General features: G+C 51.9%; 11 protein-coding genes across 11 annotated transcripts; 6 read left to right on the forward strand and 5 right to left on the reverse strand.

Annotated features, from left to right (window-relative positions):
• Positions 1-341: 341 nt before the first annotated feature.
• On the forward strand, positions 342-1,286 carry BDP81DRAFT_330101 (uncharacterized protein; the record flags this gene model as incomplete). Its single annotated transcript, XM_060585371.1, has 2 exons — positions 342-880; positions 935-1,286. 2 exons carry the CDS (start codon positions 342-344, stop codon positions 1,284-1,286), a joined length of 891 nt encoding a protein of 296 aa, XP_060440393.1.
• A 638-nt stretch (positions 1,287-1,924) lies between these two features.
• Positions 1,925-3,738, forward strand: BDP81DRAFT_357378 (uncharacterized protein). Its single transcript, XM_060586334.1, has 4 exons — positions 1,925-2,283; positions 2,340-2,460; positions 2,520-2,685; positions 2,737-3,738. The coding sequence occupies exons 1-4, from the start codon at positions 2,075-2,077 to the stop codon at positions 3,642-3,644; spliced, it is 1,404 nt and encodes a 467-aa protein (XP_060440394.1). The 5' UTR covers positions 1,925-2,074; the 3' UTR covers positions 3,645-3,738.
• A 926-nt stretch (positions 3,739-4,664) lies between these two features.
• On the reverse strand, positions 4,665-5,959 carry BDP81DRAFT_464573 (NmrA-like family protein; the record flags this gene model as incomplete). The annotated part of the gene is made up of 7 exons (XM_060594165.1): positions 4,665-4,850; positions 4,901-4,953; positions 5,023-5,314; positions 5,374-5,455; positions 5,509-5,732; positions 5,791-5,861; positions 5,926-5,959. The coding sequence occupies 7 exons, from the start codon at positions 5,957-5,959 to the stop codon at positions 4,665-4,667; spliced, it is 942 nt and encodes a 313-aa protein (XP_060440395.1).
• A 465-nt stretch (positions 5,960-6,424) lies between these two features.
• On the forward strand, positions 6,425-8,636 carry BDP81DRAFT_357380 (uncharacterized protein). Its single transcript, XM_060586335.1, has 2 exons — positions 6,425-6,975; positions 7,024-8,636. The coding sequence occupies exons 1-2, from the start codon at positions 6,487-6,489 to the stop codon at positions 8,602-8,604; spliced, it is 2,070 nt and encodes a 689-aa protein (XP_060440396.1). The 5' UTR covers positions 6,425-6,486; the 3' UTR covers positions 8,605-8,636.
• Positions 8,637-8,859: 223 nt separating this feature from the next.
• On the reverse strand, positions 8,860-10,229 carry BDP81DRAFT_382822 (uncharacterized protein; the record flags this gene model as incomplete). Its single annotated transcript, XM_060586918.1, has 1 exon — positions 8,860-10,229. One exon carries the CDS (start codon positions 10,227-10,229, stop codon positions 9,267-9,269), a length of 963 nt encoding a protein of 320 aa, XP_060440397.1. The 3' UTR covers positions 8,860-9,266.
• A 2,342-nt stretch (positions 10,230-12,571) lies between these two features.
• On the forward strand, positions 12,572-13,006 carry BDP81DRAFT_398495 (uncharacterized protein; the record flags this gene model as incomplete). The annotated part of the gene is made up of 2 exons (XM_060588467.1): positions 12,572-12,755; positions 12,813-13,006. 2 exons carry the CDS (start codon positions 12,572-12,574, stop codon positions 13,004-13,006), a joined length of 378 nt encoding a protein of 125 aa, XP_060440398.1.
• Positions 13,007-15,241: 2,235 nt separating this feature from the next.
• BDP81DRAFT_108954 (glycoside hydrolase superfamily) lies at positions 15,242-16,371 on the forward strand (the record flags this gene model as incomplete). Its single annotated transcript, XM_060581449.1, has 2 exons — positions 15,242-15,397; positions 15,453-16,371. Coding segments are annotated over 2 exons (696 nt in total), but the record flags the coding sequence as incomplete, so codon positions are not given.
• Positions 16,372-17,101: 730 nt separating this feature from the next.
• On the reverse strand, positions 17,102-18,974 carry BDP81DRAFT_474939 (uncharacterized protein; the record flags this gene model as incomplete). The annotated part of the gene is made up of 4 exons (XM_060594717.1): positions 17,102-17,962; positions 18,003-18,031; positions 18,062-18,403; positions 18,754-18,974. The coding sequence occupies 4 exons, from the start codon at positions 18,972-18,974 to the stop codon at positions 17,409-17,411; spliced, it is 1,146 nt and encodes a 381-aa protein (XP_060440400.1). The 3' UTR covers positions 17,102-17,408.
• A 705-nt stretch (positions 18,975-19,679) lies between these two features.
• Positions 19,680-20,581, forward strand: BDP81DRAFT_437566 (uncharacterized protein). Its single transcript, XM_060591239.1, has 3 exons — positions 19,680-19,961; positions 20,026-20,203; positions 20,281-20,581. The coding sequence occupies exons 1-3, from the start codon at positions 19,927-19,929 to the stop codon at positions 20,449-20,451; spliced, it is 384 nt and encodes a 127-aa protein (XP_060440401.1). The 5' UTR covers positions 19,680-19,926; the 3' UTR covers positions 20,452-20,581.
• Positions 20,582-20,868: 287 nt separating this feature from the next.
• Positions 20,869-22,090, reverse strand: BDP81DRAFT_330150 (uncharacterized protein; the record flags this gene model as incomplete). Its single annotated transcript, XM_060585377.1, has 2 exons — positions 20,869-21,725; positions 21,793-22,090. 2 exons carry the CDS (start codon positions 22,088-22,090, stop codon positions 20,869-20,871), a joined length of 1,155 nt encoding a protein of 384 aa, XP_060440402.1.
• Positions 22,091-23,172: 1,082 nt separating this feature from the next.
• Positions 23,173-24,283, reverse strand: BDP81DRAFT_398501 (glutamine amidotransferase class-II; the record flags this gene model as incomplete). The annotated part of the gene is made up of 2 exons (XM_060588468.1): positions 23,173-24,137; positions 24,196-24,283. The coding sequence occupies 2 exons, from the start codon at positions 24,281-24,283 to the stop codon at positions 23,173-23,175; spliced, it is 1,053 nt and encodes a 350-aa protein (XP_060440403.1).
• Positions 24,284-25,336: the final 1,053 nt, after the last annotated feature.

Raw genomic sequence — 25,336 nt, forward strand, 5'->3', positions numbered from 1 at the left:
CCCGTTCGCTGGCAAGCCCCACTCTTATGCCGCCTTCACCTTCCCGTCACCTTCCCTCCGCCTCCGCCCTGCAGTGAGCTGAGTTGCTTCCAGCTCTCCTCCAAGCTTGCTTCCCCGCCACCTCATTATTTTCTCGTTGCTCATATTATCCCCGTACCTTGTCCATAGAATTGCCATTGTTTGTTCCTTGCTTTTGTTCTGTTGTTCTCTTGTTGCAGTTGAGCTCTGTGAGACCCTGCTTCCACAGTTCCACTCCCGCCTGATCCGCTCTGCTCCAGTCGCAGCCCGATAAATACCTTCTCTCACCGCCGCTAAGTTAAGGTGGTCTGCTTCCCGAGACTATGCACAGCCGGCCGGTTGCAACGGGGCCCGGTCCGTACAATGGACCCGGGTCATACCCTCCACCACCTTCTGGGGCGCCGCCGGGGGTCTCAGTCGATCCGTACTCTCGGCCGCCTCAATCTACCACACCCACAGCTCCTTACCCTGGGACAGGCTATGGAGGGCCGCCTCCTGGGCCGACAAGTGTTGCTCCAATTGAGCACATGTCTGGTCCAGCAGCCTACCCAAATCCTCACTCTCAGCAGGCCAGCATGGTGGAGGGACCGCGACCTTCAGCTACCCTGAACCCTCTTGTTACGACGACACAGGACCTGAAAACGATCAAAACAGGGACTCAGTTCGCGCTCCGAGAGTATCTGTCTCTGCAAAGAAAGAGAGGTCGACTAGATGGCGCCATGTCGTTAGAGTTAGAGGATCAGATCAGGGCCCAAGGTCGTGTCCTGCTCGGTGACCTCAAAGTCTTGCGGAAGGAGGTCGGAAGCCTAATTAAAGATGGCGAAAACCATCGCTGGAGAAACTGGCTCATTGGTGGAGCTGTGTAAGATCTTACGGTATGGGGAGCTCGTGGGATCTGGCTAACGACTGTGTTTAGAGCAACCTTTATCCCAGCCGTAAAGCGCATCTTCCGTCGCCCTTCCGACAAGACGGAAACCGACGTCCAAGCGTCCAACAGCACCGAGTACGCATTCTGGCGCAGCAAAGCACTAGTCGCCCGCATCAAGGACAGCCTCCTGGGCCGCAACAGCTTCGCCAGTATCGCCTTCTTTGTCTTTGCCGTACTCTACGTCTTCACCAATGAGGTTTCTCTACAGGTGGCCAAGACCGTGTCGAAGCGGTTGAAGCGACTAAGCGCCAAGATCGAGCGGGGTGACGTGGAGGTTGTCGACCAGGACATGAAGCTTCTCGAAGGCTGGCGGTGGAGAGTCCTCATGTGGAAGCAGTGATTTACGCGAGGTATGATGCATCTGGAAGCATGTATGACAGACATGAGAAGATGACAGCGTTGCATATTGGAGCGTGCAGGTTTCGGCTTGTTTTTTGAGCTCTTATACATCTGAAGAACCAACCACAGGCATGTTTGTGCTGGTCAATACTCTGCGCTTGGAGATAACACTTTCAATCCATCCCTAGCTTGCAGAGTAAGACTATTATTTTTGGTGCCTCGATATGTTGAGAAGTTGAGCCTAATTCCCGTGCCTTTGATCGGCCGAAAAGGCTCCCATGCCACTCGAGGTAGACCAACCTCGATTAAGACTATGACCAAGATCTCACTTGCGAAGTGTTTAATTTAACGGAATATGAGAAACCTGCTCATGACCTAGTTATGCCAGGTAGACAGCAGATTTCTAACGATGTGTCGTTTATGCTGACGATGAACGCTGATACTGCTTATAGCGATGGCTCAGCAATCGCCAGCACATTTGTATTTATCCGGTGTCTTCAATCGCCGTCTCCACTTCTCGCCAACCACCAGTAAAGTAACATTTCAATTTCTGTTCACTAACACGTCGCAAAGCCATTGCAACTTGACGCGACCGTCTAATCCAGGTCATTGAATCCCCATCTCAAGTGTCTGTTTGGAGAAAGGTTTTTGATACGCTCTTAAATGTCTTGCATTCTGCCCTTGGACACCGGCATTCAATCATCGCCCGGTGACGCCAGGGCGGATTCTCAGACACCAGGAATGTCTTGCTCAATAATCGAGTAAAACCACCAAGCACCCCGGGCAGCCATGACAGGCAAAAGACGAAGGAGCTCGGAGAGCATTCCTTCCGCAGCCAACGATGTCACCCTGCAAAGCATAATCCGCCGGGCGGATCGCGGTCTCGTGGGTCGACCACCAGAGCCTGGTACCCACGCTGATGCCTACTTCCGCAATCTTTACTCAACGGAACCAGACTTTGGGAAGCTGGGCCGCCAAGACCAAGAATTTGGAGCTATGTGTGTGATGAGATCAATACACCTTAGTTTAAAACGGCTGACCGACTTTTTTCCAGGCTCAAACGTGGAAATCTTGATTTCAATGATCCATCTGCCGTGATGCAGCTCACCAAGACGCTGCTGAAAGCTGACTTTGGACTGAGTATTGATCTGCCTGACGATCGTCTGTGCCCACCTGTGAGTACAATCTTTCCATAATCTTGAACTCCTCACAATTGCACTGCTGACAGGAAAAGGTACCAAATCGCCACAATTACCTCCTCTGGCTGAAGAGCCTACTAGATAGCACCACCTACGGTGATCCAGATCAAAACGTCCTCGGGCTCGACATCGGCACCGGAGCAAGCTGTATCTACCCGCTTCTAGGATGCACACAGCGGAAATGGTCCTTCTACGCGACAGGTATGCTACCATCTCTCGGATGTTTACCGTTCAGACACTAATTATCATCAGACATTGACTCAAGGAGTCTGGAATTCGCCAAGAAAAACGTAGAGTTGAATAATCTACAAAGTCGAATCTCCGTCGTTGCCCGTACGCCCCAAGATTCCATGGTCCCCTTGAAAGATTTGGGTACCGAGTCACTCACCTTCGTCATGACAAATCCCCCATTTTACACCTCCGAAGACGACCTCTTAAACTCAGCAAAGAAAAAGTCGCGCCCTCCCTTGACGGCATGCACCGGTGCACCAGTAGAAATGGTGACGGACGGCGGCGAAGTCAAGTTCGTGTCCAGGATTCTCGAGGAATCACTCGTCCTGCGTGAGCAAGTGCAATGGTACACATCCATGTTTGGGAAACAATCGAGCCTTGAGGAGTTCATCGCGATTCTGAAAGAGAAGAGCATCGGCAACTACGCCGTGACGGAATTTGTGCAAGGTAACAAAACGAGGCGGTGGGCCGTCGCGTGGAGTTTCGGCACGATGAGACCGTCAGAGGAGGCAGCCAAGGGGATGAAGGCTGCCGTTTGGAAGAAGTTTTTGCCTCCGAGTGTAGAATCCGAGGTGACTACATTCCCGCTTGGTACAGAGATAGGGAAGCTGCAAGACAATGTTCAAGGGCTCATGTCTTCATTGGAACTACTTTCCTGGGAATGGGACCGTGAGAAGCTTGCGGGTGTTGGCAGGGCGCGGGAGAATGTATGGAGTCGCGCTTGGAGACGGAAGAAGATGCGGGAGGCACGCGAGGGCAAGATCGAAGCCGAGGGATCATCAGACTCTGAGGTATGCAAGTTTGGGTTTGAGGTTGTGCTAGATGTTGGGCGAGAGAGGATCGCCTTGAGGTGCCGGTGGAGGGAGGGGCATGATCAGGCACTCTTTGACAGCTTCGGTGGGTTTCTCAAGACCCGGGTGACCATATAATTGGTCTGTCTTATCGCTACCCGAGGAGAACATTGCAAGATATCTCTCTTCTAGTTCCGACTCACCCAGTAATGGAAATGCAAGCAGCAACCAGAATCCTGCGTCGTAATTGCAGATAGTATGGCTCGTGAGTGTGAATCACGGTCTTGACTGATTGTCCTGAACAGCATAGTTGGCGTATAACTTGCAGTGGATCGATGAACCGGAGGCGCGTTTGCGTCTGTTACATTCACTAATACAACCCGCTGACCTTGAGAAACGTATTAATACACCTCACTTATGGACTGGAAGGCAAGAAAGGATTTGCTCTTTACGTTATCACACTCACACACTCATCTTTCAAGAACCTCTCCTCTGTAACCTCCCTGAGCAACCTCAACAAGCTTCTCAAAACAACACAACCAACCGCCAAATATCAGCCACATTCACACCTCACCATCATTCAATATGTGCATCCCAATGAAGCCAAGGACCTGTCATCACGGGATTTCCAGGAATAGCTGCCCCGACTGCGCTCCCGCCTTGAGGCTTTGAAAATGGAACACATCAGAGAGTTGGAGACCAAAGGCTGAAACCGTCAGACTGACATCACAACACGGTCTCCCCCAAAGAGGCTATGTGGGTGACCACATTTCAAGTGGTCCAATCAAATTTAGCGAATCACTCTGATAAGTCCGTTTGATACTTTAGTAACGATTGATAGAACCTGATCCTTTCTGAACTGTCTCTTTTTCTATAAGCTTGTGTGTTGTGAGTTCTCTGTCTCCTAATTCTGATCTCAATGTTGTCTTTCAGATTCTCTACATTACATGTAATACCTGAAGTGAGGTTCTTGCACCATGGTTGTTGGACAGATTAAAAAGTGGCAAGACTACATTCTTCGATCAGCCCTGCCGTTCTTGACGATGATGTACAAGCCTCGAAGCAGCATCGGTATCTACAAGATTGGTCATATGCGTAGAAGACCGAAAGACTTACTGACTCAAGCCAGGATGCGCTTCAGATACTTCAAGTTCACTATTAGGACGTGAAGGTGTTCTTGGCTCCCGCCTCAATCTCCGACCACGCGGTGGCCAGAAAGTCTTCAGGCTGAGTGAACTCATACCCGGGCAAGAGACGGTTCCATTCGTCAGAGCACTCCAAGTTGCCAGCCACAATACCCCGCAACATTCCCGAGAGCATGCTAGGGGCGACAGCATCCAAGTTCTCGGGGGGATCGATGGGTGCTCAATCTTGGGAAGCCAGGGGGCCTTGACGACTCCAGCTTTGAGGTCATCGGCCTTGAGCTTGGTCACGTCAAACGGCCCGCCTTGTTGACATATCAGTGAATCGCCCGGAGAAGCAAGAAAGTTCTCAGAGGAAACTTAGTTCCACTTACCTCGGATCTTCTCGCCTAGTGCAATGAGTTGAGCGATTGACACCTGGGCGCCTTGGACCCCGCCGATAATAGGCCACTCGCCTTCGTACTCCACGGCTAAGGCAACTACTTTGGCCAAATCCTGCGCGGTAGTGAAGGTTATGATAGCGTCTTCACATTCGCCGACGACCAGGGCGCGACGTTGATAGAAGTTGAAGGGTGTCTCGAAGAGCTGAACATGCTTGGAGGAGTTGAACGGGTACGTCATGTAGTTGGTGAACAGTCCCGGCTGAAACAGACAGTATTCAAGGACCTGGGATATTTGGTAAACCACGTGAACCATGCAAGGGTTGGGACAGTCAACTTGAATACCTTCTTATCTTTGTTGATGGTAGCAAGGTACTTTCGAGTCTCTTCCTTGAAGCCATACCAGAACATGTGCTCGAATTTGGAACTAGACAGGTTAGACACAGAGCAGATGCATGATACATAACGGAAGAGACTCACGAACCCCACTCGCTAGGAGCAAATCGTCTAACGCCAGCTTTGATAGAGGCATCGATCAAATTCTTCTGGGTAGCCCTCTGTGCGGCATTCGTCGGATCGGCAGGCCCGGCAACAAAAGACAGAACAGTATGAACTCCCTCGAGCACTTGAGCCAAGTGGGCAACGTCATCGTAGTTCGTCTGGACCCATTTGACTCCCGGGCCAAAATTGGTGGCGGGGTCATCCTGCAAAAGTTAGCCGGCGATTGGAAAGACATGCCGCGCAGAACAAGATTGAAGTTACCTTTCTGGATAGAATTAGGATTTCATGCTTGCCTCTAGCTACCAAAGCATCAAGAATCTCTCGTCCGACGTCTAGCATGATCCTTGATTAGCCGTAGGCTACCAAGAGACGAACTAAAGATTTGTCAAGACGTACTTCCAGAGCCGCCGGCAATTGCGATTCGAACCATTTCCGAGCGTCGGTCTACTGGAGTGGGTTTAATATTTCCAATCAATCACTCTTGATTGTTGTTCTCTGTTGGAAAGTTGATGTTGCACCTATTGGATCTTCGGGAGCATGGAGATCGTATAAAGGTAGAAACACGGGGCGAGAGGCATGGAGTAAATATATGTCTTACGGCATGTCCTTGCGAACGATTAGATGCCTCTTGACGTCTTCCTGGACTCCGCCGTTCATGCGGCTCTCCACCCCGGACTCAACACCTATGACGACTAGGATCTGTGAGAGTGCTAGATATCGGATCGTAGCCCCGATAGACTACAGTCCCCACCCTCAACCCAGTTCACCGGTGCGGCGGCGGAGAATGGCGGGGGATTACTAATGAACAGCATTGCCTCCTTGTCAGCTGATCGCCGCTACACTCCTCCGCTAAACCGGCGGTCGAACAAAGATACGTCTGCAGAAATTCTTTACGAGTCACACCTAACAACTAATGCTCCCAAGATATATGTCGAGTGCATCGAACCAGACACCACGATGACGGCAACCGAAAGAACTCTAGACGAGGAGCCCCCACTCGCCGACTCCGCTCCGGCGCCGAAACGGCGGAAGCTACGCAAGGGCACGCAGAGCTGCTGGGAATGCAAACGCCGTAAAGCGCGCTGTACCTTTTCACCTTCAACCCAAGATGTCTGCGATGGCTGCAAGCGTCGCGGTAGTGACTGTGTCAGTCAAGAGGTCACTGATCTGCCGCCACCGCCTGGCAGTAACAAACACATCGTGGATAGACTTGGCCAAGTTGAGGCACTAGTTAGACAGCTGATAAAGTCAGGAACTCACAGCGAACACCGCTACATTGACGACCGTCTCGTCTCTCAAGCTGAATCTCGGGACCGGGTCTGGGGTGAGAGAGCCGCGCCTCGGCGGTCGGCTTCACCCGTCGTTGTCTCAACCACAACCCCTCAAAGCCATCGCTCAGAATCTCCAAATTGCGACCCTCAAGCAGGAAGTAGTGCAACAGTAGGAGTATGTATTAAAGCTGCACACTATACGGCATCAATGCTGACGGCCTAGGACACACATTCTCAGAGGAGCACCTCACCTGTGCGTCCGGGAGTCCCGCCTCTAACTTCCGCTGCATTGTCCACAAAAGCCCACGAGGCCATCTGCAAGAAGCTGTTTGCTGCATGGCCCAACCCGGAGGACATAGCCATTATCTTAGCAATCCCCGTGGAGACTTCGCAAATCATTCGGGCCCTCATATGCACTAGGTCAAGTCCAAAGCCATCTTCACTTCCATCATCCACAGCTTTACTACAACTACCACCCACTGGGTCACATCCAGTGCTCATTGCGAGGAGCCTTCTGATCTTGGCTTCGTTTCTCCAAGGTATGCCGTTTTCTTCCGCCCACCACCTAGAGAAACTCAGCACCAGCTGGCACAACATCATGTCCCGGGCTGTGGAGACGGCCCACGACTTGGTCACATGCAAGGACGAGCTGGTAGATTCTTTAGAAGGCCTCGAATGCATCATGCTAGAGGGTCTTTACGAGAACTACGCCGGAAACCTGCGTACTTCTTGGCTCGCCGGACGCCGGGGCGTCGCAATTGCGCAGATGCTCGGTCTCAGCCGGGGCATCAAGCCACGCTCCCTCGTCGGCTCAGTCATTGAACCGAACGATCTCTGGTTCCGACTCGTACAATTCGACCGCTACCTCTCCCTCATGCTGGGCTTGCCACAGAGCGCCCTCGAAGACGTCTACGCTGGCCCAGATGCCCTTGAGGGTTGTCCTCCATTGGACCGATTTCTCCGCCTCTGCACTGTCGCTTGCGGTCGCTTGTTACAACGGCATCCTGCGGAAGTATATAACTACAAGATGGCCAAGAATATTGACAAATTGTTACAAGAAGCCTCAACCGTGATGCCAGCCCAGTGGTGGGTCGTTCCTACCCTGGCCTCGGAAATTGGCCATCTGGAGAAGATTCGGGAGGCGTTGCGGTTCAATGACCACTTTATGTACTATCACCTCCTCCTTCAGCTGCATTTCCCCAACATCCTGCGCCCAATGTCAGAGCACGATAGAGCAACAGCGGTAACAGCAAGTCGGGAGATTCTTTCTAGATTCTTGTCCTTTCGCGCAACTCGGCCCGCGCGGTTTTATTGCCGAGGGGTCGACCTGATAGCATTTCTATCATGCACCGCACTGTGTCTAGCACACATTTGCGACTTCCATCACCAAACAACTGATGGAACGGGCTTTCACCTTTCTGTACATCAACGGCTGGGCGATCGGGGCATGTTGGAGCAGGCTCTGGTCGTCATGCAGGTGCTTGTGGACCAGCACAACGATGAGATTGCTACAAGAGTGGCCACCCTTCTCAAACATCTATTGCGCATTCAGGATGACATGACTTTGGGAGAGAGGTACACGGTCAAATTTTCGCCAGAGACGTCCTTAGCAGATGACGATCTTGGGTACCGGGTGAAGCTCACGGATCAAGATACTGTCCTGAACATTTATCTTCCGCATTTTTGGGTCATCAGGATTGAGAGGCAACGATCTGATGGGATGCCGAGACAAATCGGGTCGACTATGCAACCTCCTGACGATCGTTGTTTTCAAGATGAGGTGTCGCAAAAACGACGCCGTTAATTGCGGGCAGCAATTAACGCCATATATACCCTACGACACACCCCCTCAGATCCTAGCCCTGTGGAAGGGTAGGGGTCTGTACGCTTTTACCCGTGGCCGCTCTGGGCTTGTTGGGTGGCACTTGGGCTCTTTTAGACCTGATTAGGCGGCAAAACTGCCTACCCGAGCGGGAATTGAACCTGAGGCTTTAGATGTGGGTACGCGTCAAAGCTACACTTTAGACGGTTGTGCTACCGGTAGAACACTGGGCTCATAACTGTCGCAAAAACGACGCCGTTAATTACGGGCAGCAATTAACGCCATATATACCCTACGACATGAGGTCCCATGCTCGACCGAAAGACAAGACACTGTCGTTCCGCTTCTTGGAGAAAGAGAACAGCAGGATCCCGTGCAGTGTCCATGTGAGGAAAGTTGGGCACTGGATAACTTGGACTTCACTTTCTTGGACAGCTACATAGATGGAAGTTTGGGAATGAGTACGAAAACCACTTAGAGGCTTATTTCATGGGGTCGCTATTGAAAGCAGGAGGACGAGCAGTTTCTTCGGCTTGATCAAGGACAGACAGCAAATGGACCCAGATGGGCTAGCCAAACACCAAAGAGTGTTAAGGGATCGTCCAAACAGGGCAAGAAACAAGGAATTTAGCAAGGAAAGAAGGTCAAACAAGGCCAAGGTGCCTAAGAGCAGTCCACACTCTCTGCACATTATTTCCCATCCCATTCCTCGCCAACTGCGGTCCCATCATTCCCCTAATGTGTGTCTGGCCCATAAAATCCATCGACTCCCACATCTGCCTCAACAGGTCCATCTCGAACAAGGACTCACGAAAGATGCGAGCGTATCCCACAAACAGAATTTGCATCGCCGACGGGGGCAGTAACGCCTCCACGCTCGGCAAAAAGTCGACGAGGAATTCGGCGATCGGTCTCGCTAGCAAATCTGAACAGCCAAAGGCCCGGTCCTGATCCAGCACGCAGCAGAGTATAAAGACGTGCCAGAATATCTCCTGGACCGTCACGAGTCGATCGCGGGCGTTTGCGAGGAGGTAGCGCGGCCGGGCGAACAGGTCAAAAGGCGCGCCGCCTCGAATACCTCCGCCTACGCCTGCGCCCGCGGCTGCGGCACCGTACGGCGGCGCGTATGCGTGGCTTAGGCCTTCGAGATGTCGAAAGATGAAGGTGGCGCCACGGGCGAAGGCTTGGTCAAAATATTGGGGTTCCATCAGGGTTCCCATGAAGCCGTCATCGTAGCCTCGGAGGAACTCAGGGACGGGGAAGAGACCCTGCCGCATGAAGTTTCGGGTCCGAGGGAGGTGTTCGTGGAGCAGGTCGCGCTCGAGCAGAACCCGCGAGCCGTCGGGGAGGAGGACGGTGACTCGGTTGCGGATCCGGCCTGGCTGGTTAGGGCGTAGGGGCGCGGGACCGAAGTTGTTGTTGGTGATGTTGAAGAGTTGCGAGAAGTCGAAGATACGGGTTCCTGGGTTTGCGAAAGCTGGAGTGGCAGGACCGCGAGGGTAGGGCCCGAAGTTGTTCAGGTTGATGCTAGGTCTGTTGCCAGTTGCGTTATTGAATGGAAACCAGTTGAAGTCTGGTTGGGGCTGATGAGGCCACGAGCGAAACATTTCAAACGATGAACACGATTAGGTGTGTCAAATCTGCGTAGTAACATCGACAAGTAGGAATACTACAAAAGAAAGTATTCGGAGTTCGAATCATTTTGGAAAAAATGGCACTGGTCTCAATATAGCCTCTATTTCGCTTTTGGTCACACATGCACAACCGATACACCAGGAAAAGGCGGGGTCCGGTGTTTGTTCTGATGGGAAGCTTGTGCGCCTCGAGTTCTTCCCGGCGGTGAGGGCATGTACGCAGCCGAATCACTGTCGAATCAATCCCAGTTGCGGGAGGGATACACACGTAGCGGTCAAGGATGCCGCAATGTACCGAAGTCATTACGTCCATACCTCATAATGTGGTAGTGCATAAGTAGATCATCAAAATGTAGATGAGATTCGCTCACATTATTTAGAGATGAGGTCCGTTCAACACGGTGGGGATGTGAGCTATTGTATAGAAGGTTACTTAGTCAAAGTTATAGGGCAACTAGTCGGGACGAGGTTTTCCAGGCATTGAGCCCTCGGCCAGAGACTCAACTTTGTTACCTACACCATTAAGAACAGAGGTCACTAGAAGGTACTGAAGGCTTCAAATCAGCAAGTGTCTCATTCTGTAAAGAGTATCTGAGGCCGAATGATCTGTCGATTCAAAGGGGATGCTCGACGCATGTGATTTAAGTGCTCGAGATGAGTACTAGGTAGGATGAATGGATTTTTTTACGTTAAACCGTTCCAAAATCTGCTTCCATGACAACTCATCTACTTATATACGTTATATTTGGCGTTGACGTTTATAATCAGATCTGACGGAATTTATGTCACTTCATTGCTTTCTTGATCTGTCGTTACACAAATCGAGATGTGGCTGAGTCTGTGGCTAGGCACTCATAGCGGCTACAAGCACCAAGCCTCCCCAGCAATATCCAACTACTTCGGTATGTATGCCCGTTCAACACCCAAGACATGAACGATGCTGAAGCCCTACTAGTTCCAAAACAGTTGAAATAGATGGAATCACAGAGTGGGGCTTTTGTCACAGTCGAACCTATATGTACCGTACCGACATGGAGGTTCAACTTGAAGCCAGAAACCTATAGATTATTGAAGATTGTCCCGAACCACTAAGTTTCACACATTCGGGCACTATGAGAAACCCAGTCCACCGACGAGATATGCAAGTTTACTCCAGTCTATGATGTTAGCTTCTAGATCAAGAAAGTCGAAAAAGACGTACGAAAACACAGCTATGTGAAGAAAGACAGACTGAGAACGGAAGGTTGCGTCGAATAGACACCCCTAACCGAGTTGCAAACACTCCATGTCGCCAGGAGACTCAACGTACCAATTATACAGGCATAGCTGTCGCAGCGCCACACGTGGCGCTGCCGGTTACTGCCGTACGATACCGCTTTCCACAAGCCGATTATCCGTCTTGTACGGTATATAGATATGACACTCATACGGATCTTCCACTTAGAGGAATCAAGCCACTTTCTACTATACATGTCTTCCACTTGCTACCTCGCTTTGTGATAATAGCACTCTATTCAGCAGATTATCCTGCACGGCATGTGACTCCATGTAATTTCCGACAAGCTCCAGAAAATAGTCCCATGTTGTGGCTAATGCGCCTTGGTCGGAACTATACAATACCGCAGGGAGTGTTGGGAAGGTGTTTAGATGATTGCCTCCCCGGGCGGCACTAGGCAAGCTGATGCTGGCCTGTGCCGGCGAAGTGCCCCAGCCGCGAGAGCTGGGTGATTCACCGGACGCAAGTCTGGTCACAAGCGCTTCCCTTTTAACAATTTCACGTGCTGTTTAACCCTCTTTTCAAAGTGCTTTTCATCTTTCGATCACTCTACTTGTGCGCTATCGGTCTCTGGCCAATATTTAGCTCCAGAAGAAATGTACCTCCCATTTAGAGCAGCATTCCCAAACTACTCGACTCGTCGAAGGAGCTTTACAAAGGCTTGGTGTCCAACCGTACGGGGCTCTCACGCAGGTCCTAGCCCCTCGGCAGGAATGTGTGCCCCTGACTAAATGAGACATATTATATCCGGAAATGAAAGACAGGCGGGCCTTGATACCTCCGATATACGCCCCCGTGTCTCGCGAGTTGACTTGGCACCATATTTTGTAGACAATCAAGCCGAGGCAGTAGCTCGAATGGGTGATGAACTAGGCGCAAACTCTCCCCCGCGGCATCCACCCTCTCTTCCTTGGCGAAGTTATGGTCAAAATCTTTGGAACTTTAAAAGAAGGTTTGATTCTCGAACCTTTTTCCTCCATGATCAACGAACCCAAAGTTACAAGCCAATCGTCATTGCCGACTGGGACCAGAACTCAAAATGAAGCTTTCCAAAGTCATTCCGGCTTTGTTCCACTTGTCCCTCTCCGCCACCTGCTATGCAGCGAAATCATTCTCCGCTTCGAATCTTTACTATGCTGCTGGCCTGAATACCCAGCAACAGACCACATTGTTCCAAGGCCTCCAGAGCGCTGGCATCAAAGTCCTACGAGTATGGCTTGACGGTAAATAGTCTCGGGCCTGACAACAAAGACGTGAATGCTTATTCATTTTCATCCTAGGTCAATCGGGAAGCGAGAAAGGCACAACGTTGGAAGACTTCAACAGCCTCCAGGGTGATAGTCCTGATGCGTGGGATGACACTGTGCTCAGCCGCCTCGACAACTTTATGGTTCACGCCCATGAGTACGGCATCAAGCTACTCGTCTCTGTCCACAGTTATCCCATCGAGTGCTGCAAGGCGACAGTACATTGAGATGCGGGGGAGCAGCCAATCGGGCCACTTCGGGCCCCTTTTTCCAACCAACCAACGTAATTGATAATAGATACTTCCAATTATTAGAGATTCTGCGTATGAAATCGGTACCAGCAATCTTCTGAGTTACAGAGAGCTACATCGCACTCGAGGCAGCCCATCCTCGTGTACTTCCGCCGCTGCGGTTGGGTATGGATATTACCACTAATCTCGCCCAGCGCAGTCCTCGCTTTTACTTGCGATATCGTACTACAACCCACGCAAGCAGAATTAGCATTTCTGTGCCCTCGTACGTGTAATTGCCACGGTATTGCCTCGTTCCTTTTATCTGTTGCCCTCCTTGGACGTCCCCGTCGACGACCTTCTGCCAATGGTCCAAACCGCTGAATTAGGTGGGCAGAAAGCAGTCTACGCCATTCATACTGGTTCTGAACCCGGGGCCACTCAGGATCTCCCCATTGTTGAAGACGAAAGGTATTAATAATAATGACTTCGAGGAGAAAGTTCCAGGCAATTGCCTGCCAACTGCCCCGCCTCACGGGCCGGCTGAAGTCGTAATAGGACCGCATTTGGTCCCCGGTATCTACGCCGTTCATACGGTGATTGTACTCATCGATTGCGAGTGGAATCCGGAGATCCTTCCGCACTTCGGGCCCGAAGACCTCCCGTGCTGCCCTCTTCGCAGCGGTATCTCCAGCCGGCCGTTTGCGGCTTCGTACAACGTCGGATGTCTCTCGGAAGACCGTCGTGAGGAAGAGAACGAGGGCATTATCCTTCCAAGTGAACTGGTTGACCTGGAAGTTATTCCGATGAATGGTTTAGTATGGAATAGCCACTGACAGTGATTTGGGTTAACATACTTTCCCGTCAGCCGTGGAGATCGCGTGTAGTTGACCCCATGGAAGTCCCTTGCCGTCAGTCTCTTTCTCAGTAACCAATGTCTTGTCGATTCCACTATCCTTCCGGCACGTGCCGGTGGCACCGATCCGCTGGTCACGAAGGGCCCGGAAGAGCTTTACTGAAGCAAATAGATTATCAAGAAACACGTGATAAGTGGCCAACGGAAGCAAGGAAAGCAGTGATGTGACCACTCGCTGGGTTGGCGTCAAGGCCGTTCGCCGGGCCTCCTCGTCGCCGGCTGCGGGCCGGGCTTGTGCCACGAGGCCGCAGGGCCCGTCGCCGTGGACGTGCCAGAGCCAGCGGAGGGAGTACCCGGCTTGCGCCAGAACCCAGACCTTGAAGCCGGTTGGGATCGGCTTCGTTGGGATCGTCGTGGTCTCCACTGCCCGGCCCGTGAAGCGGACCATGGCCTCGTCGACGGTGAGGTCGGAGCCGGCCCGGTAGAAGCGGTCGCCGGTCTCTTGGATGTGAGCTGACCACTCATTGACTTGCTGGTACACCTTCGGCATCTGCTTCTCCCGAGGCTGCCCGCGGCGCCGGCCTGCCGTCGACGGCACGGAAGCAGGGATCTTGGCCGGGTCAAAGATCCGGATGCGGCGGAGGAGGAGCTGGAAGCGGTCCCTCGAGATAAATCGAGTAAACAAATGGATAGGATCCTCTGTCTGTTGTGAAGTAGACCAGTATTTAGATATTTTAGTTTCAGGGTGTAAGCCCATATAAATCAAAATGCTCAAAAACAAATAGACTTCGTCTACAGTCGCTGACCTCCACTTGAGACTGCGAGAGTGTTTCTTAACCGGGCCCAGCCTCGCCGAGCACGGCGCCGCATTCGTCCACTTAACCCACCGACCGACGAGGCTGGCCGGCACGAACTCGAGGAGGAGGTCCAGCGGCTGCGGTGGTAGGCTCCGGACCTCCGCGGGCCGCTGCGGCACCTCGAAGGGCACGAACTGCCCAGGGATACCGGGCTCAACCTCCGGAGGCTCGCGGGGCCGAACAGTGGCATTATCACATTGCTCCGGCGTACAGTCGGCAGTGCAGGCGGCGGCGAGGTCCTCGGGCAGCAGGGCAAAGATACACGACTTCGCCGAGCCCGTGGAACAGCCAGATCCGTCAGAATCGTCAGAATCCATTAATTGAGTATTGGTAATGATGGATTTGGTGGATGTACCGTAGTAGAAATCATAGGGGCAACTCAAGCAGTGGATGTACCAGATGCGGTGCGGGGTAAAAGAGGGCCCCTTATGTGGAGCCAATGTACTGTCGCCTTGCAGCACTCGATGGGATAACGCCCTCGAAGCAAACTCTGACTTTTATGGGAAGTGGTATGGAACGGGCGACTTTTATACTAATAGCGAAGCGATTGGGCATTTCAAGACGCGCATCGCTCACGTTCTTGGACATGTTAACCCCAGCAATGGCAAGACCTGGGCCCAAAGCCCCGAGTACATCTTTGCCTTTGAGGCTCAAAACGAAGCCATGCATCCACAGGTGAGTCAGATTTCCGCAAACGTGGGTGACACGGCTAAACTGACAACGCCTCCAGGGGAACCCATCCGCTCTAGCGTCATGGCAATGCACGATGGCACAGGCAATCAAGCAGAACCTCAACGGAAGTACCGATATTCTGGTCACTACCGGAGGCGGTGCCTACGTAGACAATTCTCTGCTCGACCCCTACTTCAGCTGCAGTGCCCTAGACGTCCTTGCCATCCACGCCTACGGAGTCGATGATTTCGCCACTTCAAAACTTCAGCCTTACGTCACCAGGGCCAAGACCTCTGGAAAGAAACTCATTATGCAGGAATGGGGTGCGTGTTACATGGATGCTCCGAACCATAACTGCAACGGCGGTAGCCCCATTGGTACAGGAACCAGAGACTCCAACATCCGTACGTGGGCTGCTAGTATTGATGCTGCCGGGATTCCGTGGTTCTACTGGCAGATACTGCCTAACCCTGACCCCCATCACGGCTGGGACTACGAGGTGGGAATCGATGATGTGAACTGGGGTGCGCTCAAGGCGGCTGGTCTCGCTGCCGGCCAGGCCGAGTCTGCATTCGACTTTGACCGTTATCTCTTGTGATGGGTATTCGTATCCGTTAACAAAGTGAAAAGTCGGTGCAGTATCTGCCAGCCATGCAACGAATAGCCAGGATGCTTGCACTACAAGAAGCTCTTTTCTGAAGTTTACTGTCAGATGGACGTCGATATGATGCCGAAAACGGGGAAACCCAGGCAGGGACCTAGCGGGTGTAAATAAGCCCGCGTCCAGGCCTTCCTGCGCCAAAGTTTGCCCAGGGTACATAGCAGCAGCATCGTAGTGCATATCAAACCCTTCTCCATGTATACATTCACGTATTGCGCGGATTGATAGTCAATGATATGATACTTCCGCCTAGAAGCCTGATGCCTTTCATGTTCCAAGTAGGTACCTTAGGTTTATTACAAAAGCATGCACTGGTGCCTTTATGTGGCACTTTTACCACATCAGTATAGAAACCATCTCCTGGAACCACCCAAAATGGATATCTCAAGCCAACGAAGTTTCCTCCTGGCTCAATTCAGCCCAGGTGATTGCTCATCAGGAAGTTGCAGGAAACTGCCGGTCGACATGTCGGGTACACTGGAGAATAGGTTTAACAGGACCCCCCGTGTGCAGCACTGGGCAAAGTCTCAGGGCTCGCAGTTTGAATGGCCGATGTAGATATCAAAAAGCATCTTAGCAGCATTCTTGCACTTCTCTTCCAAGGGAGCTTTGATCGATTCCTATCTGCAAGCAGCCGACGCTTGGGAAATCCAAGGACAAATCGGAATATGACGAGTTGTGACTGCTGAAGAGCGCTGGAACGTACAGTCTCTCGGAGGGATACTCAGGGCTCCACCTCGTCCCCCACTTGGAGGCAAGGAAATGTATTGTGGATGAGTTAGTCCGGCTCAGTGAGGATGTGAAAGGGATCGGACAGCATGATGCAAGCCACCTTGCATCTTGCTGCTTACGGAGAATGCGACGAAGTAACTACCCGGAGCCTTTCGCAGCACGGCAGTGACGTGTCTGTCGTGGACTAGGGGGCTACTAACCACTAACCGTTAGCGATCGCTTTGGTACACGGGAGCGTTGGTAAGGTGCAACTTCTCATATACCACGGCGCCAAATTTGATAAGAGCGATGAGGATCTTCTTGGAGATTGTCCAGGGGAGCAACCACAAGTCTATGCATTTTTGACTGAGCGAGGCATGATCTCTAACCAGAACTAAACAATACAATGAAACATTGCGCATCTTGCGACGGAGACAGTTCCTGCAACAAATCCTGTTCACACTGCGTTTTCACTTCTCAATTCCTATCTCTCGTTTGATGAGAATCATCGACGTTTTCCGTCACATCTTGACAAGGCGCCTCCCCCCTGTCGGTTGTCACCAAGTAAAGCATCGCGGCTCTCTCTTCGAGTCACGCCTAAGCCGTTGGCCTGACCACGCGCATCAGGACCAAGGGCGGCGCTCAATCTGAAGGGTGGCGAGGGCCGTGGCCTCTTCTGTACGACTGTTTCCCCCGCGACCATTTGCGGTTCCACTTGCGTAGAGACCACGCCCGCCGTTTCTCAATGATCTTCTCGAGGTCCCAAGCTTCGCCTGGATGGAAGTTGCAGGAGATGAGCGAGCTTCCATTGAGAAGCTCATGCACCGCCTGCGGAAAGTCTTCGAATAGAAAGCAACGACTGAGGGGATTCGAACCCGTGAATACATCATCGCCGTAAGATTCTCCCCACGCGCCAAGCCTCCTTTCCGCCCAAGACAGCGGTGGTAGGATGCCTCGTTTGAAACATTCATCCCTTGCCTCCTGCCACGCGGCGTCCCGTAGAACGACCTCCCTGAAGATTTGCTCACACTCCCAGTCTCCCTCTGAGTCCCCGACAAACATCAACTTGAAGGCGTGTTGAGGCATACCAGCTGCAGGTAATGCCAAGGCCTCTACCATCCAGGTGGCTATGGAATAAGAGATCTCGTCCGTCTCCTTATCCCTCCGAGGCAGTTCCTCTTCTGCTGGTTCCATATCTAGGGGATCGTCCTGAAAGATAGTATTCTATATACTAACGCGACGTTCGATGCGTAACAGTTGGTTTTCTTGGCAGAACCGTATTAACCGTTACTAACCCGTGGCATTCCGGGAAAGACAGTGATGGTCGATCTTCTATAAGGTTGATGTTGCGAATATCGGCTCGAGATGATGGGGTAATCGAATCGAGGAACTGAATAGCGGCGCCAACTGCCGAGTAACAAAACCGGGCCAGATCCACGGGCGGCTCGCGCTTATCGTACAGATCCTCGCAATTTATGCTGCAGGTCTCGAGCCCGTCAGAGAGAACGGTCATGTCGTTGACATCCTTTTGGGTGGGAATCGTCCAATTCTGGGGTCTGAGCCCAAAAAGCTGGCTCATCGGAATGCTTCCGTTCAAGAGCCAATGACCACCTTCAAGGCGGGGCGACTGCTCATAACTACGGTTGTCAAATAGGCTTCGGTGGGATTTGATTGTATTGAGCGTGAAGCGGACGAAGTCGCGAAATGTCGACGGGGTCTTGCCGAAAGGAGGATTAAAAAGTGAGATGTCGCAGCTGTTCTCCCTTCACCACGTCTACAAGGGGGATGAAGGCTGGATACGCGTCTGAAACTTCTTTGACCACTTGGCTGGGGAACAAGTTGCGATCAAGGTGGTATTGGAAGATTTTTTTGCAGGTCGCGTTCCATCATGTGCGTCATGTTGCTGAAGTGACCAGCATTGAAGCGATCTTGTTGCGACTGAGGGCAGAACGCTGAGAAGGTGATGATGTCATGCTGAAAGGGCAACCCTCGCATCTCCATGGCAGCGCGCTTGCAGGTGTACATCAAGTCGAGAGGAATAGGTTTGTCGTTGCCAGTTCGCAACTTGTTGGTGTGTGGATTCAACTTGTAGCCTTCGTCGAGCTGAAGATAGTGTTTGTAGATCAAGTTGCGCAGCTCGTTCGGAAATTTGAAGAAAGTCAAGCCACCCTGCGTGTCGCAGACGCGTAGTTTGGCGAAATCAGACATTGTGCGAGTGAGCGAGTGTGTGGAAGTGAGTGTGTGGAAGTAACAGGGTATGTAGAAGAGAAGAAGTTGAGGTCAATTGGATCTTGATGGAAGTCTTTGATGCGCAGGCCGGCTAGATATATGGCTGAGTGAGCAGGTTGATCAAGGTGTCCGCGTCTGCAGCTTTCTCCGATACGTGATGTGGCTGATGAATTAACTAGCGCCAGTCAAGGGGTTCACAGACCGACGAGGTGGTGGCACAACAGGGGTGGCTGAACGTAAACTTGCGGACAGTGTGGAAAGAAAAGGTAAATACAACAATTTCATCTATTAGAAGGGCCTAGAAAACTCGACAAACTCGTATCACATCACGCATCAGCGGTCATGTGGACAGAATATTCTTAAACCAACAGAGTAATGTTGCCCAATCTTAGAAATGAAGCACTTGTAGAGAAAACTAGCCACAGTGCGACGGCATAGTGTTAGCGTAGTTCTCAACTGTTCCAAAAACCCAGAAACTTTTTTTTTTTTTTTTTTTTTTTTTTTGATTTTGGGTCTTTTCGACTTTGTCGTCTACGCCGCTTGCAAATTCTTCTGTCATAACCGCGTCTTCATGTCAAGTATGCTTTAGCAGTTCCATGTGAGGGTATCCATGGACGAGTGGAGGTCGTCAATGTGGAATGAAATGGACGTACATGATACTAGCCTAGGTTCAATGCTACTAACAAACTTGGTATCGGAGGTAATCATCAAAAAGCCGTAAACGCGTACCTCTGCGGATGAGCTAGACCGAGTACTCCATATCGGAGTCATGCTGGTAATCCTTTCCAAAAGTCAAATCCAACCCTGACTACTAACCTAAGATGCATAAATACCACCTTACTCCAGACTCTTTCCCCAAACCACGCAAACAGGAACCAGCACACATCAACCTACCCAAATCCATCCAGCAACACGGCCACCATCAACCACAATGAAGCTACCGATTCTCTCCTTCAGTCTCCTCTAGTAAGTCTCAAACCAGCCCAGTTCATCAGTATGAAAGCTTCAAACATGCTCACCAGCCTACAAGTATCTGGATCGCCTCCGTCAACGCAGACTTTTTCCATTGCGTCTGCGAAACAAGGCCATACCACACTGTTTTTCGATCCAAAGAAGCCTGCGTCTTTGTCAAGAACAGAGCCCTCCCCAGAGACAAAGTCAGCATAAGTCTGGCGGCCGACGGCAGTCCGTGGGCGGGTAACCTTACGGTATGAGTCTTCTTTGCCCTTCCCTCCAAACCTCCTCGTGGTAAGCCGAAATGGCTGCTGATATTATGTTTCTGCAGTGTCGTATGCTAGATCCCGCCAAGTTTTGGGGTCCATCCGTTTGCGGCGGACAGTATAGCCGCTTCTTTCGGTATGATGTCTGCAAGCCCGAGTGCAAGTACGATGGGAAGGACCCCGAGGACTGTATAACAGCCTATGATCAACAGCCATCTGTTCAAACTGGCATTTGACTTAGTGCGTGTCTAGTATATTAGTATAGCTTCCAGTCGAATCCCGCAGTAAATCAATCGAGTCTTCAATACTGTCACCAAGCCCATTCCTCTTAAGTTCGGAGGAAGGTACATTCTGTATTATACCGCCATGGCCTTACCAAGAGCTTCATCCGTAGCAATACACAACGCACGCTTCTCGTGAGGCGATTTCGTCGAGCATGTGTTGGCAAAAGGTGAGACGTAGCATTTATATCGTATCATGAGCCAACAGGCCGACGTTGACTGAGCAAAGGGGGATGGGGGGGTAGGGACATGCCACAAGAGTCCGTCATTATGAAGCCTTCTGCAAATATGTGTGTGTATTTGAGTCTCCAGAAAGACACCGAAGCCTTTTCCCACCTATGACCTAGATAACTCGGCATCTACTCCCATGAATCAAGCCATTTCAACCCGCTCATTGATGGCCGGCATCTCATGTATAGCCCTCGGCTGATCCGCCAACTCAGAAAGAGGTTGGCCGATGCCGTGATAGTAGTACGGAGAGCCTGGAGTTCTCGGCGTGCTGAGCGGACTGGGTGAATCCACGCTCAGAGTCATGTCTGAGACTGGCCGGTGTTGACCTGGCTCCGAAATTGTGGATACGGTGTGGGGGCTTATGAGGTTGTGTTTCTCGTCGGGCAACTCTGCAGGACCAGGCTGGTCATGGTTATAGGTCTCGTCCTCATGTGTATTAAAGACTGGATCCTGTCGGGAGCGACGGCGTCGGAGTAGCATGAAGGCGACCAACAAGGCTGCTCCGAGGACAATAGTGGAGGAGACGGCAATGCCAGCGATAGCACCGGTGCCCAGGGTTGAGCTGCTCGTCTCAGAGTCCACAGATGTAGCGGTGGCGGTTGTGGAAGATGTGACGTTGATGACGGAACTTGTAGGATCGGAAACAGAGATAGACATTGACGAGGAAGCCAAATATGCCGTTGTGCCACTGCTTTGCAATGGCGGCATCGATGGACTCGGTTTGTCTGCTGCAGCCGTGTACACTGACGGTACACCACCGGTCGAGCCAAGTGGATTGGGGGCATAAATTGCCAAAACTCGCTTTCCTAGATCTTTGCAGTCTGTGTTGGGTGGCAAGGACTTGGGTATCCACGGCCAGACAGACTGGGTCACTTGCGGTCGGTCGGGTTCAGTCGGGCAATTTTCGCCGCAGGTGTCTGGATGGTTGCATGCCCAGTATTTAAGAAGGCCCTCGTTCTCAGTATCGCATCGGACAAGACCTATCCAGGGAGACTTGGCTGTTACATAGATTAGCTATCAGTTATCCCAAGTCATTGATCGGGTCAAGGTAAGGGAGGAATATACCTGGGTCGAGGTCACCCTTGAGGGGGCAGCTCTTGTCTTTGTAAGTCGGGTCGTTACAACCATACTGATAAGTCACGCCTGATGGTTGATTCCAACAGGCTTGATTGACGCAAGAGTCACCTGCCAGGCAGCACCAACTGAAGCCATTATCTGTCTCGTTCGCCGGTAAGCAGGGAAGAAGGCTCGTTGGGCCGACATAACCGGCATCAAAGTAGCACTGGTCGTAGTCGCCATTTTCGTTGTCAGTAGACGTAACCGAGAGGCTGAGAACCAAGAATAGAAAAGCGGCGAGTAGCATTGGATACGACATGTTTCCCGGCGGCCGCAAGTCGTATGTATCTTGGGCAAATTCCGACACACTTCCGACACACTTCCGATATTCTGATCGGCTCGATGGCGACGAGGGCCCAGTGTAAGATCGCTGTCGAGCATAAAGGAGGCGAAGAGAACCCGGGTATGCTTATGGTCAATCGGGAGGAAGAATCGAGTCGGTGGTTGAGATCTGATGGTAGAGAGGCGAGAAAAAGAATGAAGAAAAACGACGACAAAAGAAAGAAGGAAAAATGAGAACCAAAGGCGAGTGATGGGCAACGTCAGAAGAGGAAGGAAGGTGAAGTATCCAAAAATAAAAAATAAAAATAGAAAATAGGAAGGAGCTCCTGCCTTGGATACTTGACTTCCTGTCATGGCAGGCGCGGCTTCCCTCCTCTTTCCTGCCTCCTTTGATTCGACATGGACCCCACGGAACTTCGGACATTTTATTCCGTCTTCACCTCCTTCCCCAGCCGTCACCTTCTAGGAACGCGCCAACATGTCCAAACTCTCACTCCTTTTGCCACGCCCTTCATTTCAAACTTGGTCTCATGCAAGCTTCCAGCCTTGTCGCCGTAATTTTACTTTTATTTTCTTCACAGTCGGTGATGTTGCACGACGGCGAGGTGGCGGTGGTGTTTGCTCCTGGCAGGCTGCCTGCCGGTGTGCTACGTCAATTCTACCAATCAATATGCGGGAGCCACGTCTAAGGATCGACAGACCTGCCACAAGGTAGTACTGATACCAGGCCGAGTTGCTTTCTATCACACTTTGCCACGCGGGTGCGCACATGAAGGAGCCAGGATGGTAGAAACATGACTAGACACAGCGGCAAAGAAACAAGACGATCTGAAGAAGAGGCCGAGCATATCCTCTGGGATTCGAATGACGAAAGATGCTAACACCGTGCGTGTACGACGTCAACTCCAAGCAAGATTACCAGAAGACCCGAAGGCCATACATGTTTAATCTGTTTCAATTTCAGTACCAATAACCAAATATCCGAACGCCAACCCTAAAACTGCAAACCACTCGTTGCCGAATAAAACGACCGTCACGAGCAGCTACTCACAAGTGCTCTAGATAGGCACCGGTCCCCAGTTCGGAAACAACCATCTGCGAGGGCTTGATGAGCTCCCATTCGCCCTGGTTGAAGGTGCTGGGCTCGCTGGCTACCACAACATGCTCGCCATGCTTCTTCTTCTCTAGCCGCCCGTCCTTCTCGGCTTCACCGTCACCCCCGTCGGCCGAGTCACTCACGTCGCTCGGAAACCCCTTGTACTTGCGGTTGAGCGTTGCCCCAGCCGTCGTCGAGTAGTACAAACTTGGCGGTTCCAGTCCTTCTGGGCTGGCGTACCTCACAGCGACGAGCGAGCTGCCAGACATGACGACAAGGTTGAGCGTGTTGGCCTCACGGCTTGGCGGCCCAAACTCGGTCTGCAGTTTCTCGAGGATGATGATTGTCTCCCGCATCGCCGTCGCCATCTCTCCGGCATCATAAACAGACTCCCAGTCGCCATCCTTGCCGCATAATATGAAAGAGTACACGGCTGCAATGTGCTCTGCATCTGTTGTCCCAACAATGGCCTGCTGGTATCTCAAGGGAAGATACTGTAGAATCGCTGTACGAATGCGAGGAAAAGACCCGAGAATGCCGTTGTGGGCAAACAAGTGGCGACCAAAAGCAAAGGGATGGCAGTTGGTCTCTACAACTGGCGTCAGGCCCGGTGCTGCGCGGATGTGGGCGAGGACGGCGTTGCTGCTGGTGCCTCGAACGATGCTCTTGAGGACCAAATCGTTGAGCGGAGGTCGAGTGTTTTTGTACACGACTGGTCGAAGGGACTCGGGCCACTTTGGATCAATGTACGGGTTGAACTCGCACTCTGATGATGTATACCACCCGAGGCCGAATCCGTCCATGTTGGTCAATGGATTCGGTGAGCCGGCGTCATTGGCCGCCAAGGGGGCGACCTGGAGCTCTCCAAGAAACGGCTCAACCGTTGAATGGCCAGCCGGCAGAAAGTGTTCGTCCACTGCCGACATTATTCAGTATGTAATATCCCCTCTTTGGTGTGATGGCGGATCACTCACCTTGCTTTACAATGGCGTGGCGCGGCCGAATGACCAAATCTTCGAGAAGCTGAGCCTCATCACCCAGGTAAGCAAACCAGCGACACATGACCAAGGGCGAGTTCTGATTCGTATCAATTGATTCCAGGAGACTTTCACGACTGTTCCTTCTCTCGCGGAGAAGAGCGATGGATGTTGGGATGGCAAGATGGTACTTGGCAACTCGACGGGGTTACCCTCATTCCTCACGCTCGGTCATGGCGGACGTCTGATCTGAAGCACAAGCCCCGACATTGACCAGAGGCCTTACTGACGTCACGGTCATTAGAGTTCTTTTGCACTCGAACAGACCTCGAATTGGCGCTTGTACGGATATGGCGTGCCGTGTCGGGAAGCGCTTGTTGAAACCACGACAGCTTCTACCAGTGCACCCCAAATGCTCGTCGATGGCGTGGAGACAAGATGTATGGAATCACCGACAAATCATATCTTTCTTCATTCTTCCCTCCGTCAATTTTGCTTGGAAGAAGAAATGTAGATACGCAGGCAAAATGCCGAGTGAGAGCGCGAAAATCTGCCATAATTACCGCCTAAGTGCCAGCCTGTCTCAACCCCCAATATTGAAGGACTCTCTGGCCAAAAGACGTTCAGCGCGGCGTGTTTGACGGGAGCCGCTAGGTGCGCCACGTTCTGATGAGATTTTGGCTCGAAGCTTGTCTCTGAGCTTGATTGAGCCCAGGTCTGTCGGCGTCACTAATTCCATGCTTTTCGCACCCTCTTTGGCTACCAATGTGTGGTATGTGTGGCGAGCAGAATCCGAGGCCATCTCAGTCCCGTCGCCATTGATCCCCCCAGCCGACTGGAAAAGCCAAGATTCCGGCCAGACCCGCCCGGCCGGCCAACACTCGGCGGTGGCTGACACCGGACTCTCCGCACGCACTCTGCCTGCCAGCCCTTTACCTTGTTGGTACGTGAAGCCGTCAGCATGAAGTATTGTCAGTTTGCTGGACAATCTCGGGACTCTACCCCGGAAGAATTACCAGGAGCGAAGCGCGTCGACACTTCACCCCAGCGTCATACGCTCGTTGGCGCCGAAAAGGGACGATGTCCAAGCAAGAACCCGAGGAAGACAAAAGACAGGACCCTCCCAACGGCTGACAAT

Source organism: Colletotrichum phormii (genome assembly GCF_030913505.1).
Source record: "Colletotrichum phormii strain CBS 102054 chromosome Unknown BDP81scaffold_24, whole genome shotgun sequence".
NCBI lineage: Eukaryota > Fungi > Ascomycota > Sordariomycetes > Glomerellales > Glomerellaceae > Colletotrichum > Colletotrichum phormii.

Coding starts and splice junctions, on each gene's coding strand:
- BDP81DRAFT_357378 (XM_060586334.1), top strand. CDS start 2,075: ATGACAGGCAAAAGACGAAGGAGCTCGGAGAGCATTCCTTCCGCAGCC. Junction 2,461..2,519: donor ACGATCGTCTGTGCCCACCT/GTGAGTACAATC, acceptor TGACAGGAAAAG/GTACCAAATCGCCACAATTA. Junction 2,686..2,736: donor ATGGTCCTTCTACGCGACAG/GTATGCTACCAT, acceptor AATTATCATCAG/ACATTGACTCAAGGAGTCTG.
- BDP81DRAFT_357380 (XM_060586335.1), top strand. CDS start 6,487: ATGACGGCAACCGAAAGAACTCTAGACGAGGAGCCCCCACTCGCCGAC. Junction 6,976..7,023: donor GAAGTAGTGCAACAGTAGGA/GTATGTATTAAA, acceptor CTGACGGCCTAG/GACACACATTCTCAGAGGAG.
- BDP81DRAFT_437566 (XM_060591239.1), top strand. CDS start 19,927: ATGAAGCTACCGATTCTCTCCTTCAGTCTCCTCTA. Junction 19,962..20,025: donor CTCTCCTTCAGTCTCCTCTA/GTAAGTCTCAAA, acceptor CCAGCCTACAAG/TATCTGGATCGCCTCCGTCA. Junction 20,204..20,280: donor CGTGGGCGGGTAACCTTACG/GTATGAGTCTTC, acceptor ATGTTTCTGCAG/TGTCGTATGCTAGATCCCGC.